This window comes from Nycticebus coucang, chromosome 17 (assembly GCF_027406575.1).
Source record: "Nycticebus coucang isolate mNycCou1 chromosome 17, mNycCou1.pri, whole genome shotgun sequence".
Classification (NCBI taxonomy): Eukaryota; Metazoa; Chordata; class Mammalia; order Primates; family Lorisidae; genus Nycticebus; species Nycticebus coucang.
The window spans coordinates 51,245,109-51,261,999 of NC_069796.1; the positions used below are offsets into that span (position 1 = coordinate 51,245,109).

General features: G+C 43.4%; 1 protein-coding gene across 1 annotated transcript in view; it reads right to left on the minus strand.

The window, feature by feature from the left end:
- Nucleotides 1–302: 302 nt before the first annotated feature.
- CCDC69 (coiled-coil domain containing 69) overlaps nt 303–16,891 on the minus strand; it is a 54,714-nt gene continuing 38,125 nt past the window's right edge. The window contains exons 5-9 of the mRNA XM_053567432.1: nt 4,664–4,737; nt 3,144–3,245; nt 2,527–2,646; nt 1,563–1,660; nt 303–860 (exon numbers count right to left, since the gene is read on the minus strand). Of these exons, the coding sequence (XP_053423407.1) occupies nt 683–860; nt 1,563–1,660; nt 2,527–2,646; nt 3,144–3,245; nt 4,664–4,737 (572 nt within the window). The 3' untranslated portion in view covers nt 303–682. The remainder of the gene's footprint in view (nt 861–1,562; nt 1,661–2,526; nt 2,647–3,143; nt 3,246–4,663; nt 4,738–16,891) is intronic.

Sequence of the window (16,891 nt, forward strand, 5' to 3'; positions counted from 1 at the left end):
TGGTCAAGGGAATGGAGTTCTGGCTTTTGCCGCTTGGCTGACCAGACTCTGGCCCCAGGAGGGAGTGATGCCTTGGCTGGGGTGCTGCCTGGTCCCACCAACCTCAGCCTGCTTGTAGGGACGCAGCCTCACCTTTCTCAGGCTATTCACAGGGTTTGTCCTCTTCCCCAACCAGCTCCCGTCTGACCTTTAGACAATCCTAGACTGGGACACCGCAGTGACTCAAGTTCCCCAACCATTTTATATCAGGGGCAAACTGAGGCAGAGAGCAGGCCAGGGCAGAAGTGGGAACACCTTGGGGAAGTTGACAAGCCAGCAAGTTGCAGCAAGGCTGACAAGCTGGACCCAGGGGTTGTTTCCTTTGTGTCGGATGGCCAATGTGGCACAGACTGCCTCCCTGGGAAAAGCCTGGAAGTTTCTAGATTTGGAAAGAGAGAAAGGGAGGGAGAAAAGGACTCCTCTCACTTATTCCCTGGGCTAACTCTTGGGAAGACGCTTCTCCTTGGGGCCTCCAAAGCCCCGTCAGTGACTCTACGTGACCTAAGGCCCCAGGACTCAATGGGCTGGCACCCTGCCTCTTCATCTCACTCCCACACTCGTTCCTTCCTGGAAAAAGAACTTAAAAGCTCCTGCTGTCTTCTCTGGTAAGTCTTTGGAGGGACCATGACCACAGACATGTGCCCTATGTGGCGAGGAAGGAGACCTCAGTGGGGGTGACAGAGGCCAGGGGGAAGGCAGGTGAGGCATTAGCCCCCAGGACCCGGTACAGCAGCTCCTCCTTCTCCTGCTGCAGCTGCCGTCGTAACTGTGTCTCCTTCTCCAGGGTCTTGTGGGCAAGAAGTAGGTCTTCCGAGAGCTGTCTGTGGATACAGACAGAGCCCAGGGTTGCCTACCAGGAATAGCTATTACAGAAACCAACCCATGCCTCCAGGAACCTTTCCTTAGAAGACAGGCCACCAGCCTGCCTCAGGGTCCCTTCCGCCCTCCTTGTTTTTCTGTGCCAAGGAGGCAATTCAGTCTGTTGATCAAGGACCATGAGCCTCACAGGCAAATAGCTCTGGGTTGCTCCAAATCTCCCTTTCACCACTTAGCTGTGTAATCTTGGACAAGCCATTCATTCTCCCTGAATTTGTTTCCTCAATTGTAAAATAGGAATATTAATAATAGGCTTAAGCTCTGAGAGTAATTATGAGGATGAGAAAATATGTACAGTATTCAATAAATCATATCTGACACATGATATTAGCTCTGATTTACTAAGCCCTAAGAATTGATTCATTTCATGTAGGCCTGGTGAGCCATAAGCTTCCTGTTTCCTTTTCCCCATATTGGGCTTTCCCACAGGAGCCCACCCAGCCAGGACAGAGACACACAGACACTAGTCAGGGCATTGGGCCTTTGGTATCTGGGCAGAGATGGTCCCTTAGGTTTCCTAACTCCCAGGGAAAAAGGAGTCCCTGGACCCACCTGTCAATCCATTCCCCAGGCTCCTTGCAGAATCTCCCAACTGGAGATGTTGGCAGCAAGGGTGGGGACAAGAGGAAAGGGGACAGGACAGCTACCTTGATAGGACCAACTGGTTCTGGCCTCGGACATGGAGGTCCTCATTCTCCTGTTGCAGGATTGTGATTTTTTCCTCTAACATCAGATTTTTTTCTTTCTGTAACAAACCAGAAGGAACTTAGAAAGCTGCCAAACTCGCATGCCACAGTGTATGCTATCACCTCCCTCTTATCTGTGGTCACGGAAAATGCTGATTCATTCTAGACTAGATGTTACATTTCATGGAGCAAGAAGACAACCTAAGATAATAAAACTAAGGAGTTAACAAAGGGTCCTGACTTTAATTTGACCACAGAAGAACATAAAAAAAATACAGCCACTACTACCTCATATCACCATCAGTTCATAGAAGAATATATATTTTTTGTTCTCCAAAAGTAAGAAGGATTTTATACATAATTAAGTTTGTTTTTTATGCATTTCTACAAAGATGACTGAACAAAATTGATAGGGCATGTTTGAGATGGTGTGATTTAAAATACAGATGAATGGCACACAGGAGGCCAGGGAGACTTCTTCCAGAGCAATGTAGGCTCTGCTTGGATTCAATGCTAGGTTTCTGGGGCCTCTACTCTCATGTGCCCTCAATGCCCATAGCTCCCAGTCCTGTCCTCGCTCACCACTGGCCTTATTCCCTCCAGCTTTACCTCCTTCCTCAGCCCCTGCCTGGCATGTGGCACCTGCTGGCTCCTCCTGGTTGGCCAGGCTAGCTGCCCTAGTATTGCCCAAGTTACAGTAATCAGTAGCCACATGAAGCACAGCAACCACAAGAGGATAAGGAGCCACTGCTCTCCCTAGATGGGCCACAGACCAACCTCAGCTGGTCAGCATATGCAGCAGGTCAAAGATACCACAGACCAGGCTGGGGCTCCTAGAGCCACCTCCCTTCTGTGAGTTTAACAAAGGAAATGCCCAGAAAGCAGGAGCCTGGGTCTGCACCCCTAGCCACCCCCAGCGACAGACCACTGTTTCCGTGAGGATCAGCCGCTTGTCCAGCTCATGAATACGTTCATTCTTCATCTCGATGACAAAGTGCAAGCTCTCCAGCTCCTGCTCCCAGAACAGGCTGGGGCTCCCATAATCCTAGGCAAGGATGGGGGTGAGATCAACAGACCAACAGGTAGAGAAGGGCACGGGCTGCCTCCCTCCTCCCCATTCTGCCACCAACTCACTGTTGGGCTTCCATAAGCCTCCTTCTCTAACCCTACAGTAAGTTTTTAATATGCATTACCTACTTTACCCATGTAACAGCCTGTGAGGCACGTGCTATACCTTCCCAGATGAGGAGGCTGTGGTTCAGACAGGCTGAGTGATTTTCATTAAGTAGTAGTGCAATTAGTTTGCAATTTGTACTTAGTTTTCTTTGACTCCAGAGCCTGAGCACGTTTCTCTCCCTAGGAGTCTCACAGAGCCTACTTCCCCCCTCAGCAAAATGGGGAACCTCTTGTGAGGAGCCCTTGTGAAGGTAAAAGCATCAGGCCTGACCCTTGTCCTTGAAGAGAGGGTGGCTTTTCCTGTTGCCTGACCGTCACCTCCCTCGAAATTCGAGGAGGAAAGGCCCCAGATGTACTGCCGCCTACCTGGATGTGCTTCTTGTAGTCTCGGCTCAGAATGGACTCCTCTACCCTCTTCATCTTGGCCTGGAAGGCCTCCAGCTGTGAGGTCAGTCCGGCCACGGTCTCCTGGTGAAGGGAACGGGAAGGAGATGATCAAAGTCTGGCTGGTAAAGGCTGTAGGTAGATTTCTTCTTATCCCAGAGAAGAAGTATTTTAGGTTCTTTAGTCTATCCTACATGATAATACGGGACTCATCTACTTCAACTATTGCCTGAGACATACCAGCCCTACCTCTTTCTATAAAGCCTGTGATGACTTCCTAATCCTTGGGAACAATGTCCTAGCATTCAAGGCCAGTGCTGGCCTGGCATTCAAAGCCCATCTAAACCAGGCTCAATGAACATTTCCAGTCTTACCTCTCACTGCTCCCTGCATACATCCTGTCCTGCAGCCAAATATCACATTACTCCCCAAAATGCAAACTGCACTCTTGTCTCCAAACCTTTCCCCTGCCAAGAATTTATTCTACTTAAATCCTGACCATTACACCTTTAGGATAGAGTATAATTCCATCATAAAGCTCACAGGATCCTATCTCGAGCCCTATGCCCACCTCTCCAGCCTCAGCCCTCTCTCCCATTAGTATACCCCAGACATCTTGGATTTCCTTTTTTTTTTTTTTTTGCAGTTTTTTTTGCTGGGCTAGGGTTTGAACCCGCCACCTCCGACATATGGGACCGGCACCCTACTCCTTTGAGCTACAGGTGCCGGCCAACATCTTGGATTTCTTTCACTTTGCCAGGTATTCCATATTTTTTCCCCTTTCTTCCATGCCTTTGAATAGACTGCCTTTTTTTTTTGAGAAATAGTCTCACTATGTCACCCTTGGTAGAGTACTGTGGTGCCACAGCTCATGGCAACCTCAAACTCTTAGACTCAAGTAATTGTCTTGCCTCAGCCTCCCAAGTAGCTGGGACTACAGGCACCCACTACAATGCCTGCCTGTTTTATTTTGTTGTTGTTGTTGTTGTCATTGTTGTTTAGCAGGTATGGGCTGGGTTCGAACCCACCAGCCCTGTGTATGTGGCTGGCACCTTAACCCCTGAGCTATGGGCGCTGAGCCAGATGCTTTTTTTCCCTGCTCTACCTGAGGAATTCTAACCCACCCTTCATGTTCCAGCTTAGATCTCACACTCTCTAGGATATCTTCCTTAAATGGCCCAGTTGAGCTAGATGCTTTCATACTTTCACAGACTTCTGTGCATGTGCCCACCAGTCTCATCACACTGTGGCACCTGGCCCATGCCATCTCCAAGATCTCAGAACAGTCCTTGGAGAAATAAGCCAGCCCTGTTTTCCAACCACGTCCTTCTGGGCTAAAAGCCTAGTCAACAAATCCAGGGGCTTGGATACACAAAGACAGTCACCTCCATCTCTCATATCTAGGTAGAGGCCATGGTTCGGGCTGCTTTGGGGCTCCGTGCTGCTCTCCTGCTGGTCCTTCCCTACCCTTACCAGACACTGACTTGGCCCACCCCTCTCACCTGGAGGGCAGCATTGGCCTCTTGGAAGGAGTGGGTAAGAGCGTCTTTCTCCTGTTCATATGAGGCCTGGAGGACTGTAGGGAAAGAAGACACTAGTAAGCTCAGATACTTCTCCCCAAACACTTTTGGAAAGCCCCTTAAGGACCAGAAAGATTCAGATGATCTTCTGGACCCACAGGGGCTGGGACCCTGGGAGTGGTATTATTTATCCTTCTTCCTAGGCTTGCTTTGGGCTGTGCCAGTAATACACTAGGTATTTAACAACAGTTCATGGAAATAGAAACAAATTATGTACTTGGAGGAACACTACCAGATTGTGGGTGCTTCCCACACCTCACTAAAGCTAAGATCCAAAGATTTTGTAGCAAACTTCTTTTCCTCGGATTGCTTCAGGCCCTGGAAAATGCATAGGGCCAATGTTTTATAAATTGGGTTAGCCAAATCACAAATCATTAAATCACTAGTTGTCAACCCAAAACATAAGCGAAACTGTGGTAAGCACATTGGATTTGTGTCCAGGAAAGCTACCTGGTCCTGGCTCTGCTTCTGCAGAACTAAGTGACCTTGAGAAGATCACATCAAACATCTAAAAGCCCTGTTGCCTCAATTATGGTGAGGTCAATAAGCCTGGTCTGGTTGTCTCTAAGGGGCAGCTCAAGGATCACATGAGATAAGGACATGTAAGAACTTTCCAGATGGGGCAATGCTCTACTGAGTGGAACTGTTATTATTCCCAAAGGCAATACAGTTGCATGTATCATCCCACATTTCCCAGAAAAGTTCCTTTTGGAAAATTCCAATCTTGTCTCAGCTGAAAGAAGACAACAGGGAAATGACCAGTCAATGGGCAGGATGGGAAATGGAACAGAGAGGACAGGGACACAAAGTTTAATGCAGCCAAAGGGCAAGGTATATAGCAGTGACAAATAAGAGAATGTTCGGTGATGATAAATGTGACAGAGCAGTTAGAATTAATAAGACTAGTCACATAAAAGTTACAGCCATAATTTTAAAAAATTATGGGCCTAATTTGTTAATTTTGCATATTGAACAGGTTCTGGTTCAAGGTAATATGGTTTATCCTACAGCAAGTTTTGTCCTACTGAATGTACCTATAAAACCTGGACTGAAAAGTAAATGATAGAGGCAGAAGGGGCAAGAACAGCAGAATTTGAGTTACCACTGAACCAGCAGAGTTAAACAAAATCCAGAATTGTATGTATTCAAATATTAAAAACAACCCCAACTGCTAAGCATATAATCTAAAATTATTCATCATTCAAAGTAGCAGGAAAATTTCAACTCTTCTGAGAAAAGACATTCATCAGATGCCCACACTCAGATGCCATCAATGTTGGAATTAGTAACAGAGTTCTTAAGGCAGCCATTATAAAAATGCTCCAATAGGCTGGTGGCTCATACCTGTAATCCTAGCATTCTGGGAAGTCAAGGCCAGTAGATTGCCTAAGCTCACGGGTTTAAGACCAGCCTGAGCAAGAGCGAGACCCCATCTCTAAAAATAGCCAGGCATTGTGGTGGGTGCCAGTAGTCTCAGCTACTCAAGAGACTGAGGCAAGAGAATTGCTTGAGCCCAAGAGTTTGAGATTGCTGTGAGCTATGACACCAGGGCACTCTACCAATGGCAACAAAGTGCCACTCTGTCTCATTAAAAAAAAAAAAAAATGCCCAAGAAGTAACGGTGTTCTGCTATTGATGGCAAGAAAAGATTAAAAAACAAAAAAGGAAAAAGAAGTAAGGGTGAATACATTCTTTAAAAGAATGGAAAAATAGAAAGTCTTATCAAATAACTAGAGATATTAAGAAGAACCAAAAGGAATTTTAGAATTAAAATACACAATATATGAAATAAACAATACACCAGGAGGAATCAATAGTAGAATGGAGATAAGAAAGAGACGGTGAACTTCAAGATAGATCAATAAAAATGATCTAATCTGGACAATAGCGAGAAAAAGGATTGGAACAACAACAAAAAAATGAACAGAGCCTCAAGAACCTATAAGAAGGTTCAGTGGCTCAGTGAATAGGATGCCGGCCCCATGTACCGAGGGTGGCAGGTTCAAACCTAGCCCTGGCCAAACTGCAACAACAAAAAAATAGCCTGGCGTTGTGGCAGGCTCCTGTACTCCTAGCTACCAGGGAGACTGAGACAAGAGAATTGCTTAAGCCCAAGAGCTAGAGGTTGCTGTCAGCTGTGACGCCATGGCACTCTGCCGAGGGCAACAAAGTAAGACTGTTTCTTAAAAAAAAAAAAAAAAGAACCTATAAGAAAATGTCAAAGAAGAAGAGGAGAAAAAGTGCAGCACAGAAAAAAGTTATTTGAAGAACAGTTAATAATTCCTCAAATTTAGAAAAGCATAAACCTACAGAATAAAGAGGCTCCTTGAGCTCCAAAGAAAACCCAAAGAAACACATACCCAGAAATGTCATTTCTGAAAGCTAGTGACAAAGAAAACAATCTAGAATAGAATCAGAGAAATATAGTACATTACTTATAGGGAACAACAGCTTGAATGGCTGTATATTTCTCAGACAACTCAGAGACTAAACAGAAGAAGAAAAATTTAAAACTTCTGAAATGAAAATTACAAACACTAATCCTATATCCAGTGAAGATTCCCTTCGAGAAAGAAGGTGAAATTTCCTTCATTCTCAGGTGAAGGAAAACTAAGAATTCCTCATCAGCAGATCTACTGCAAAAGAATTGCTGAAGGAAATTCTTCCAATGATGCCAGAAGGAAACTTGGAACTTCAGGAAGGTAGCAAGATCAACAGAACTGGTAAATGTCTGGGTCAATGTAGAGGCCTACTCTTCTACTTTTGAGCTCTTTAAAATATAATTGATGAATAAAATTTTAACACCGTCTGAGGTGTAATCAACATATATAGACACAATACAGAAATACAACAAAAAGGGAATGGACAGAAGAAACTAAGGATGGTAGGTTTTCTGTATTCCATTTGATGTGGCAAAATTTTAATTCTAAGGAGAATGTTAAATAAGTGTGTTATAATTCTTAGAGCAAGCACTAAAAAGAAACTATACAAAGAGATATAGTAAGAAAGTTAAGATTATAGGTTAAAATGGCATACTAAAAAATGTACAAATACTCTGAAAGCAGGAAAGTGAAAAAGAAGATTAAAAAAATAGAAAAACTAAAATATACAACTGCAAACATGTCAACAACAACATTGAATTTTTTTTTTCTTTGAGATGAATTCTCAAGCTGTTGCCCTGGGTAGAGTGCCGTGGCATTATAGCTCACAGCAACCTCCAACTTGGGCTCAAGGGATCCTCTTGCCTCAATTTTTCTACTTTTAGTAGAGATGGGGTTTTGCTTTTGCTCAGGCTGGTCTCTAACTCCTGAGCTCAAGCAATACACCTGCCTCGGCCTCCCTGAGTGCTAGGATTATAGGCGTGAGCCATGGTGCCCAGCCACAACATTAAATTCTTTAAACACACAAAATAAAGGTGGCATATGCTAGAATGGATTTTTTAAAAAACTCAACTATATACACTATTTATAAAAAACCCACTTTAATGTGTCATAAGTAGGTTAAAAGTAAAGGGGTGAATGAACAAAGAAACATTAATCAAAAGAAAGCTGTAGTAGCCATATTAATTTCAGATGAAGAACTGAAATGAGAAATAGATAAAAAATACAATTATAGTTAGAGTCTTTAATACTCTTCAGCAATCAATAAAAAATAAAGACAGGAAATCAGCAACCAAACTTTATCTAATTGATTTATAAAATACTTGGCCTAAAAATAACAGAATACACATTCTTTTTCAAGTATACATGAAACATTCATATGATAGACCATTTCCTGAGTCATAAAACAAATCTTAACAAATTACAAAAGGAGCCAAATACAAACTTTATTTTTCTGACAATAATGGAATCAAACTGGATGGACATCAGTAACAGAAAAAGAGCTAGAAAGTCTACACACACTTATAAACATACTTCTAAATATTCAATGCCAAAGAAGAAGTCTCAAAGAAAATTAGAAAATATTTTAAACTGGACAAAAACAAAAATACAAAATATCAATTTGTTAAAGGCAGATAAAGCAGTATTCAGAGGAAAAGTTATAGCATTAAAATGCTAACATTAGAAAAGAATGGTCTTAATAACCGAAGCTTCTAGTTTAAGACATAAAAAAAGGAGAGATAGTGGGGAGGAGACAAGATGGCTGACTGAAGCCAGCTTTCCACAGAGGCTCCCGTCCAGAAGGAGAGTTAAAGGACAAAAATTCAGCAAGTAACCTGGTGGAATTTGAGCTGCACTAAGAGAGAAAGTTGAAGAACGCACGTCAACCCCGCTGAGGCGAGCTGTGACCACGAGGATACAAACAAAAGGTACGAAATCCATCACCAAGCAGACGGGAGTCCCCTCTCCCCATGAGAACGGCTCAGAGTGCCCCACAAACAATCAGGCAGAGTTCAAAGGTCCTCCCACTACACTGCACGGAAGAGACCCTCTAAAAACTTGGACCTACCTCCCCTACTAGGGTGCCACGGCATCCTCCTGCCAGGCATAAAACTGTATAAACTGTATATAGTCTCTACCTGGAATTCCCAGTGCTCCCCTTCACTCACACTGAGGTCTGGAGGCCAATCCCCCAGGAGTTCAGAGTCTTGGGTGATTTCTCGAGGGGTGTGGACGGGGCTTCAACTGCAGCTGGTCGGTGCCGGCTCCGGGGCACAGGAGTGAGGAGAGGACGGTCGGCGGAGAGGGAACCACACCGGAGTGGCAGTTCCCTGAGGCACAGTGCGACAGCCGTCTTTTGGTGACAATACGCCAGGCATAAAACGGTGTAAAACTGTGTGTGTTCTCTGCCTGCAACCCCAGGCTCCCAGCACTCCCCACACTCCCCTCTGCTCTCGCTCCAAGGTCTGGAGGCCTGTCTCCCAGGAGTCCAGATTCTTGGGCGATTGCTTAAGGGGTGTAGACGGTGCCGGGCTGCAGCCTGTTGGTGCAGACTCTGGGGTACATGAGCAGAGAGAGGATGGTTGGCCGGAAGGGAGCTGCACCGGAGCAGCGGTTGCCTGAGGCATAAAACAGCAGCTCTCTTTTGCTATCAATACGGCTCACTACCAAATATTCTGAAGCCACACCCCCGTCTCCCTGGGCAACCAGAGACTCTGAGTATAGGATTTGTCTGAGGCAACTCCAACTTGCAAACCGGGGAAACTCCCAGGGCGAGGCTGACCCAGAGGTCGCTTTACTGAACCTAAGATGCACCTGGCCCTCAGGGGATCGTCAGCCTATAGACAATACAAGAGCAAAGACAAGCTGATTTGGAGCTCAATTTAGCTTTTTTTCTGCAGGGGAACCGCAAAGTTGTTCTGTTCTGTTCTGTCAGTAACATTAATCAGGGGCGAGACTGGACCTGAGTGAAAACCCCCCAACCTTCATCAAGCGCCCGAGGTTGTCAGGCCTCACCCCCTCCTGCTAGAGAGAGGCAGAGTGCAGTGGCCTGGCAGACTTCCTTGTGATTCAGGCAGGTACAAACTCCTGGAGTACCGATTCACTACAGGCAACTGGGTCAGCCAACTGCAGGGCTATCAGTGACTGGGTGTGACAGTGGTGCAAGGTGGGGAAGGAGGCAGCAACCTTCTCAGACTGATCTATTGGCTGGGTGGCTCCTCCTGACTCCACACAGCACTGGAGCAAGTCACACCAGAGTAGTCACCAGACCCCTGTGATCCAGTTCCCAGAGACCTCTTAAACTCTCTCACCCCAGACAGGTGCAGACTGAGACAATTGATTTGGACCTTTTGAACTAAACCAATCGCCTGAGGACAAATCAGGTGGTGCCCTGGGTGCACGGTGGTAGGAAGGTTTGATTTTTCTTTTCCAATTGTTTGCCGGTGGGGGGCGGGGTGACTTACTTGCTGATATTTCTCCACAGCTGAGACTTCAATCCAGAGTATCTATTTCACTAGGGTGGAACAGAGACCAGCTGAAAACAAGACAGAATCACTTAGCCCCACCACACCAGACAGGGCCCCAGTTTCTCAGGCCACAACACTGTACAGGCCCACGACAAAGGACCAGGGGAAAAAATCAAAGTGAGTAAAACAACCATGGGGCGGAATCAGCGGAAAAACTCTGGTAACATGAATAACCAGAATAGATCAATCCCCCCAAGGAAATATATGGCACATGTAATTGAAGATCCCATTCATAAACAACTGGCTGAGATGTCAGAAATAGAATTCAGAATTTGGATTGCAGACAAGACTAACAAAATGGAATTAGGAATTCAAGGAGAGGGCGGCGCCTGTGGCTCAAGGAGTAGGGTGCCGGTCCTGTATGCCAGAGGTGGCAGGTTCAAACCTAGGTCCGGCCAAAAAAAAAAAGGAATTCGAGGAGAAATTCAAAATTCTTGTCTCAAGAATTTAACGAATTTAAAGACAAAACCACCAAAGACTTGTACACACTGAAGCAAGAATTTGCAGCTCTCAAAGATATGAAAAATACAGTAGAATCCCTCAGTAACACAATGGAGCAAGCAGAAGAAAGGATTTCTGACATCGAAGATAAAGCTTTTGAACGCTCCCAAACTCTCAAAGAGGAAGAGAAATGGAGAGCAAAAACGGATCATTCTCTCTGAGAGCTCTGGAATAATTCGAAGAAGGTGAATATCTGAATCATTGGAGTTCCAGAAACAGATGAAGTGGCCTCGCTGGGCACAGAGGCCCTTCTGCATGAAATTATGAAAGAGAATTTTCCAGACATGCCTAGAGATTCTGAAATTCAGATAGCGGACAGCTTCAGAACCCCAGCATGACTCAACCCCAATAAGACATCCCCCAGGCATATCATAATTAACTTCACTAAAGTTAATATGAAGGAGAAAATTCTCAAAGCTGCCAGGAGAAAGAAAACCATTACCTTCAAAGGGAAGAATATTAGAATGACTGCAGATTTCTCTGCTGAAACTTTTCAAGCCAGAAGAGGGTGGTCACTGACTTTTAATCTCCTAAAGCAAAATAACTTTCAACCCAGGATCTTGTATCCAGCTAAACTTGGTTTCATTTATGATGGAGAAATTAAATACTTTAATGACATTCATATGTTGAAGAAATTTGCCATAACCAAACCAGCTCTTCAGGATATTCTCAGACCTATCCTCCATAATGACCAACCCAATCCTATACCACAAAAGTAAACTCACTCAGAAACTTCGGATCAAACTCCAATTTGCACACTGGTCAAAGGATTAAAAATGCCCACTGGACTTTTGAAAAACACGATACCCAAAACTTAACCAGACTTATCAATATTCTCCATTAATGTGAACAGCTTAAACTGTCCTCTAAAGAGGCACAGGTTAGCTGACTGGATACAAAAACTCAAGCCAGATATTTGTTGCATACAAGAGTCACATCTTAACTTAAAAGACAAATACAGACTCAGGGTGAAAGCATGGTCATCCATATTTCAGGCAAATGGTAATCAGAAAAAAGCAGGTGTTGCAATTCTATTTGCAGATACAATAGGCTTTAAACCAACAAAAGTAAGGAAGGACAAGAATGGTCACTTCATATTTGTTAAGGGTAATACTCAATATGATGAGATCTCAATTATTAATATCTATGCACCCAACCAGAATGCACCTCAATTTATAAGAGAAACTCTAACAGACATGAGCAACTTGATTTCCTCCAGCTCCATAATAGTCGGAGATTTCAACACTCCTTTGGCAGTGTTGGATCGATCCTCCAACAAGAAGCTGAGCAAAGAAATCGTAGATTTAAACCTAACCATCCAACATTTGGATTTAACAGACATCTACAGAACATTTCATCTCAACAAAACTGAATACACATACTTCTCATCAGCCCACGGAACTTACTCCAAAATCGATCACATCTTAGGTCACAAGTCTAACCTCAGTAAATTTAAAGGAATAGAAATTATTCCATGCATCTTCTCAGACCACCATGGAATAAAACTTGAGCTGAGTAACAACAGGAATCTGCATACTCATACAAAAACATGGAAGTTAAATAACTTTATGCTGAATGATAGCTGGGTCAGAGATGAGTTTAAGAAAGAAATCGCCGGGTGGCGCCTGTGGCTCAAGGAGTAGGGCGCCGGTCCCATATGCCGGAGGTGGTGGGTTCAAACCTAGCCCTGGCCAAAAACCACAAAAAAAAAAAAAAAAAAAAAAAAAAAGAAAGAAATCGCCAATTTTCTGGAACAAAACAACAATGAAGACACGAACTATCAGAACCTCTGGGACACCGCAAAGGCAGTTCTAAGAGGGAAATTTATAGCACTGCAAGCCTTCCTCAAGAGAACGGAAAGAGAGGAAGTTAACAACTTAATGGGACATCTCAAGCAACTGGAAAAGGAAGAACATTCCAACCCCAAACCCACTAGAAGAAAAGAAATAACCAAAATTAGAGCAGAATTAAATGAAACTGAAAACAAAAGAATAATACAACAGATCAATAAATCAAAAAGCTGGTTTTTCGAAAAGGTCAATAAAATAGATAAACCTTTGGCCAACCTAATCAGGAAAAAAAGAGTAAAATCTCTAATCTCATCAATCAGAAACAACAAAGATGAAATAATAACAGACTCCTCAGAAATCCAAAAAATCCTTAATGAACATTACAAGAAACTTTATTCTCAGAAATATGAAAATCTGAAGGAAATTGACCGATACTTGGAAGCACGTCACCTTCCAAGACTTAGCCAGAATCAAGTGGAAATGTTGAACAGGCCCATATCAAGTTCAGAAATAGCATCAACCATACAAAACCTCCCTAAAAAGAAAAGCCCGGGGCCAGATGGTTTCACGTCAGAATTCTACCAAACCTTTAAAGAGGAATTAGTACCTATATTACTCAACCTGTTCCAAAAGGTAGAAAAAGAAGGAAGACTACCCAACACATTCTAGGAAGCAAACATCACCCTGATCCCCAAACCAGGAAAAGACCCAACAAGAAAAGAAAATTATAGACTGATATCACTACTGAATATAGATGCAAAAATATTCAACAAGATCCTAACAAACAGAATCCAGCAACACATCAAACAAATTATACATCATGACCAAGTTGGTTTTATCCCAGGGGCTCAAGGCTGGTTCAATATATGTAAATCTATAAATGTAATCCAGCACATAAACAAATTAAAAAACAAAGACCATATGTTTCTCTCAATCGATGCAGAAAAAGCTTTTGATAATATCCAGCATCCCTTCATGATTAGAACACTTAAGAAAATCGGTATAGAAGGGACATTTCTTAAACTGATAGAGACCATCTACCGCAAACCCACAGCCAATATCATATTGAATGGAGTTAGATTGGAATCATTTCCACTCAGATCAGGAACCAGACAAGGCTGCCCATTGTCTCCATTGTTGTTTAACACTGTAATGGAAGTTTTAGCCACTGCAATTAGGGAAGAAAAGGCAATGAAGGGTATCCATATAGGGTCAGAAGAGATCAAACTTTCGCTCTTCGCAGATGATATGGTAGTATATCTGAAAAACACTAGGGACTCTACTACAAAACTCTTAGAAGTGATCAAGGAATACAGCAGCGTCTCAGGTTACAAAATCAACATTCATAAATTGGTAGCCTTTATATATACCAACAACAGTCAAGTTGAAAAAACAGTTAAGGACTCTATCCCATTCACAGTAGTGCCAAAGAAGATGAAATATTTGGGAATTTATCTAACAAAGGACGTGAAAGATCTCTATAAAGAGAACTATGAAACTCTAAGAAAAGAAATAGCTGAAAATATTAACAAATGGAAAAACATACCATGCTCATGGCTGGGAATAATCAACATTGTTAAAATGTCCATACTACCCAAAGCAATATATACTTTCAATGCAATCCCTATTAAAGCTCCACTGTCATACTTTAAAGATCTTGAAAAAATAATACTTCATTTTATATGGAATCAGAAAAAACCTCAAATAGCCAAGACATTACTCGGAAATAAAAACAAAACAGGACGAATCACGCTACTAGACCTCAGACTATACTATAAATTGATAGTGATCAAAACAGCATGGTACTGGCACAAAAACAGAGAGGTACATGTATGGAACAGAATAGAGAACTAAGAGATGAACTGAGCTATTTACCATTATTTGATCTTTGACAAGCCAATTAAAAACATTCAGTAGGGAGAAGATTCCCTATTTAACAAATGGTGCTGGGTGAACTGGCTGGCAACCTGTAGAAGACTGAAACTGGACCCACACCTTTCACCATTAACTAAGATAGACTCTCACTGGATTAAATATTTAAACTTAAAACATGAAACTATAAAAATACTAGAAGAGAGTGCAGGGAAAACCCTTGAAGAAATCAGTCTGGGTGAGTATTTTATGAGGAGGACCCCCCAGGCAATTGAAGCAGCTTCACAAATATACTACTGGGACCTGATCTAACTAAAAAGCTTCTGCACAGCCAAGAACACAGTCAGTAAAGCAAACAAACAGCCCTCAGAATGGGAGAAGATATTTGCGGGTTATGTCCCCGACAAAGGTTTAATAACCAGAATCCACAGAGAACTCAAATGTATAAGCAAGAATGAACAAGTGATCCCATCGCAGGCTGGGCAAGGGACTTGAAGAGAAACTTCTCTGAAGAAGACAGGTGCATGGCCTACAGACATATGAAAAAATGCTCATCATCCTTAATCATCACAGAAATGCAAATAAAAACTACTTTAGATATCATCTAACTCCAGTAAGATTAGCCCATATCACAAAATCCCAAGACCAGAGATGTTGGCGTGGATGTGGAGAAAAGGGAACACTTCTACACTGCTGGTGGGAATACAAATTAATACATTCCTTTTGGAAAGATGTTTGGAGAACACTTAGAGATCTAAGAATACATCTGCCATTCAATCCTATAATTCCTCTACTAAGTATATACCCAGAAGACAAAAAAAATCTCATTATAATAAAGATATTTGTACCAGAATGTTTTTTTTTTTTTTTTGGCCGGGGCTGGGTTTGAACCCTCCACCTCCGGCATATGGGACTGGCGCCCTACTCCTTGAGCCACAGGTGCCGCCCGTGTACCAGAATGTTTATTGCAGCCCAATTCATAATTGCTAAGTCATGGAAAAAGCCCAAGTGCCCATCGATCCACGAATGGATTAATAAATATTCCATGGTGGAGGCGGAGCAAGATGGCAGCCAAGTAACAGCTTCCTTGCATCTGGGCACCGTGAGTCTGGGGAGATAGGACTCCAGGCACCTCTGGCTGGTGGGATCTGCCTATCATCACCCCTGAGAGGATACAGGGAGTCAGCGAGAGACTTCTGGACCCCAAGAGGAGGACGAAAACAGTGGGAAACCGGCAAGTGGTCGCGTGTGTTCAATCCGTCTAAACCCGCCCACAACTGTAAGTTCAGTAGCAGCGAGACTGCAAACTAGAAAGGCCTTACCTGTGAACTGTTTTGGTGTCTTTGGACTTGGCACTCAGCTGAACTGCCTTGGGGAGAGCCTGAGTGGGAGTGCGGAGAACTTTGGCCTTTATCTAGGGCCCCAGTCTGAGCTGCTGAGCCAGACGGAGCTAATAGTGTTTGGCTCTGGGTCACAGGCAGCCATTCTGAGCGATCTGCCCCGGCAAGCTCCGCCCTCAGGGTCGCAGAGCTAGAATTGGGTGGGAGCTGGTAAGCCAGCAACCAAGTAGCCTAAGGGTGGGGTCTGAGCCGCCTTGCAGCCCTAACCCTCGGGGGCAGAGGGAGACCAGTCTTGGCACACAGGGTAAGCGGATAGCCACCTCAGCAGTGATTCCAGCGACAAGCACTTCCCCTGGGAAAGCTTCTGCTCAGCAAGTGAACAAGTTCAAAGTGCCTTTTAAGTGGGCTGAAGAGAGATTTAGGGTGTCTACCTGCTGGGGTTTGAGAAACTAGCAGCCTCCAGTCGTATCAGAACTGTAATTAACATCTCATACCCCAGAAGACCACGTGTTGCCCAGAGAATAGTCAATAACATATACATACTGCTTTGTTTTTGGTTGTTTTTTTTTTTTTTTTTTTGGTTTGGTTGTTTTTTTTTGTTTATTTTGATGTTGTTGATTGTTGTTTTGTTTTTTAAGTTCAACCTTTTCCATACAGATCCTTTTTCTTTCCCAATTTTTCTAGTTTAATTATAATTTCCCATTGCTGCCTATTTCAATAATTAGAACTTCATTTTTGT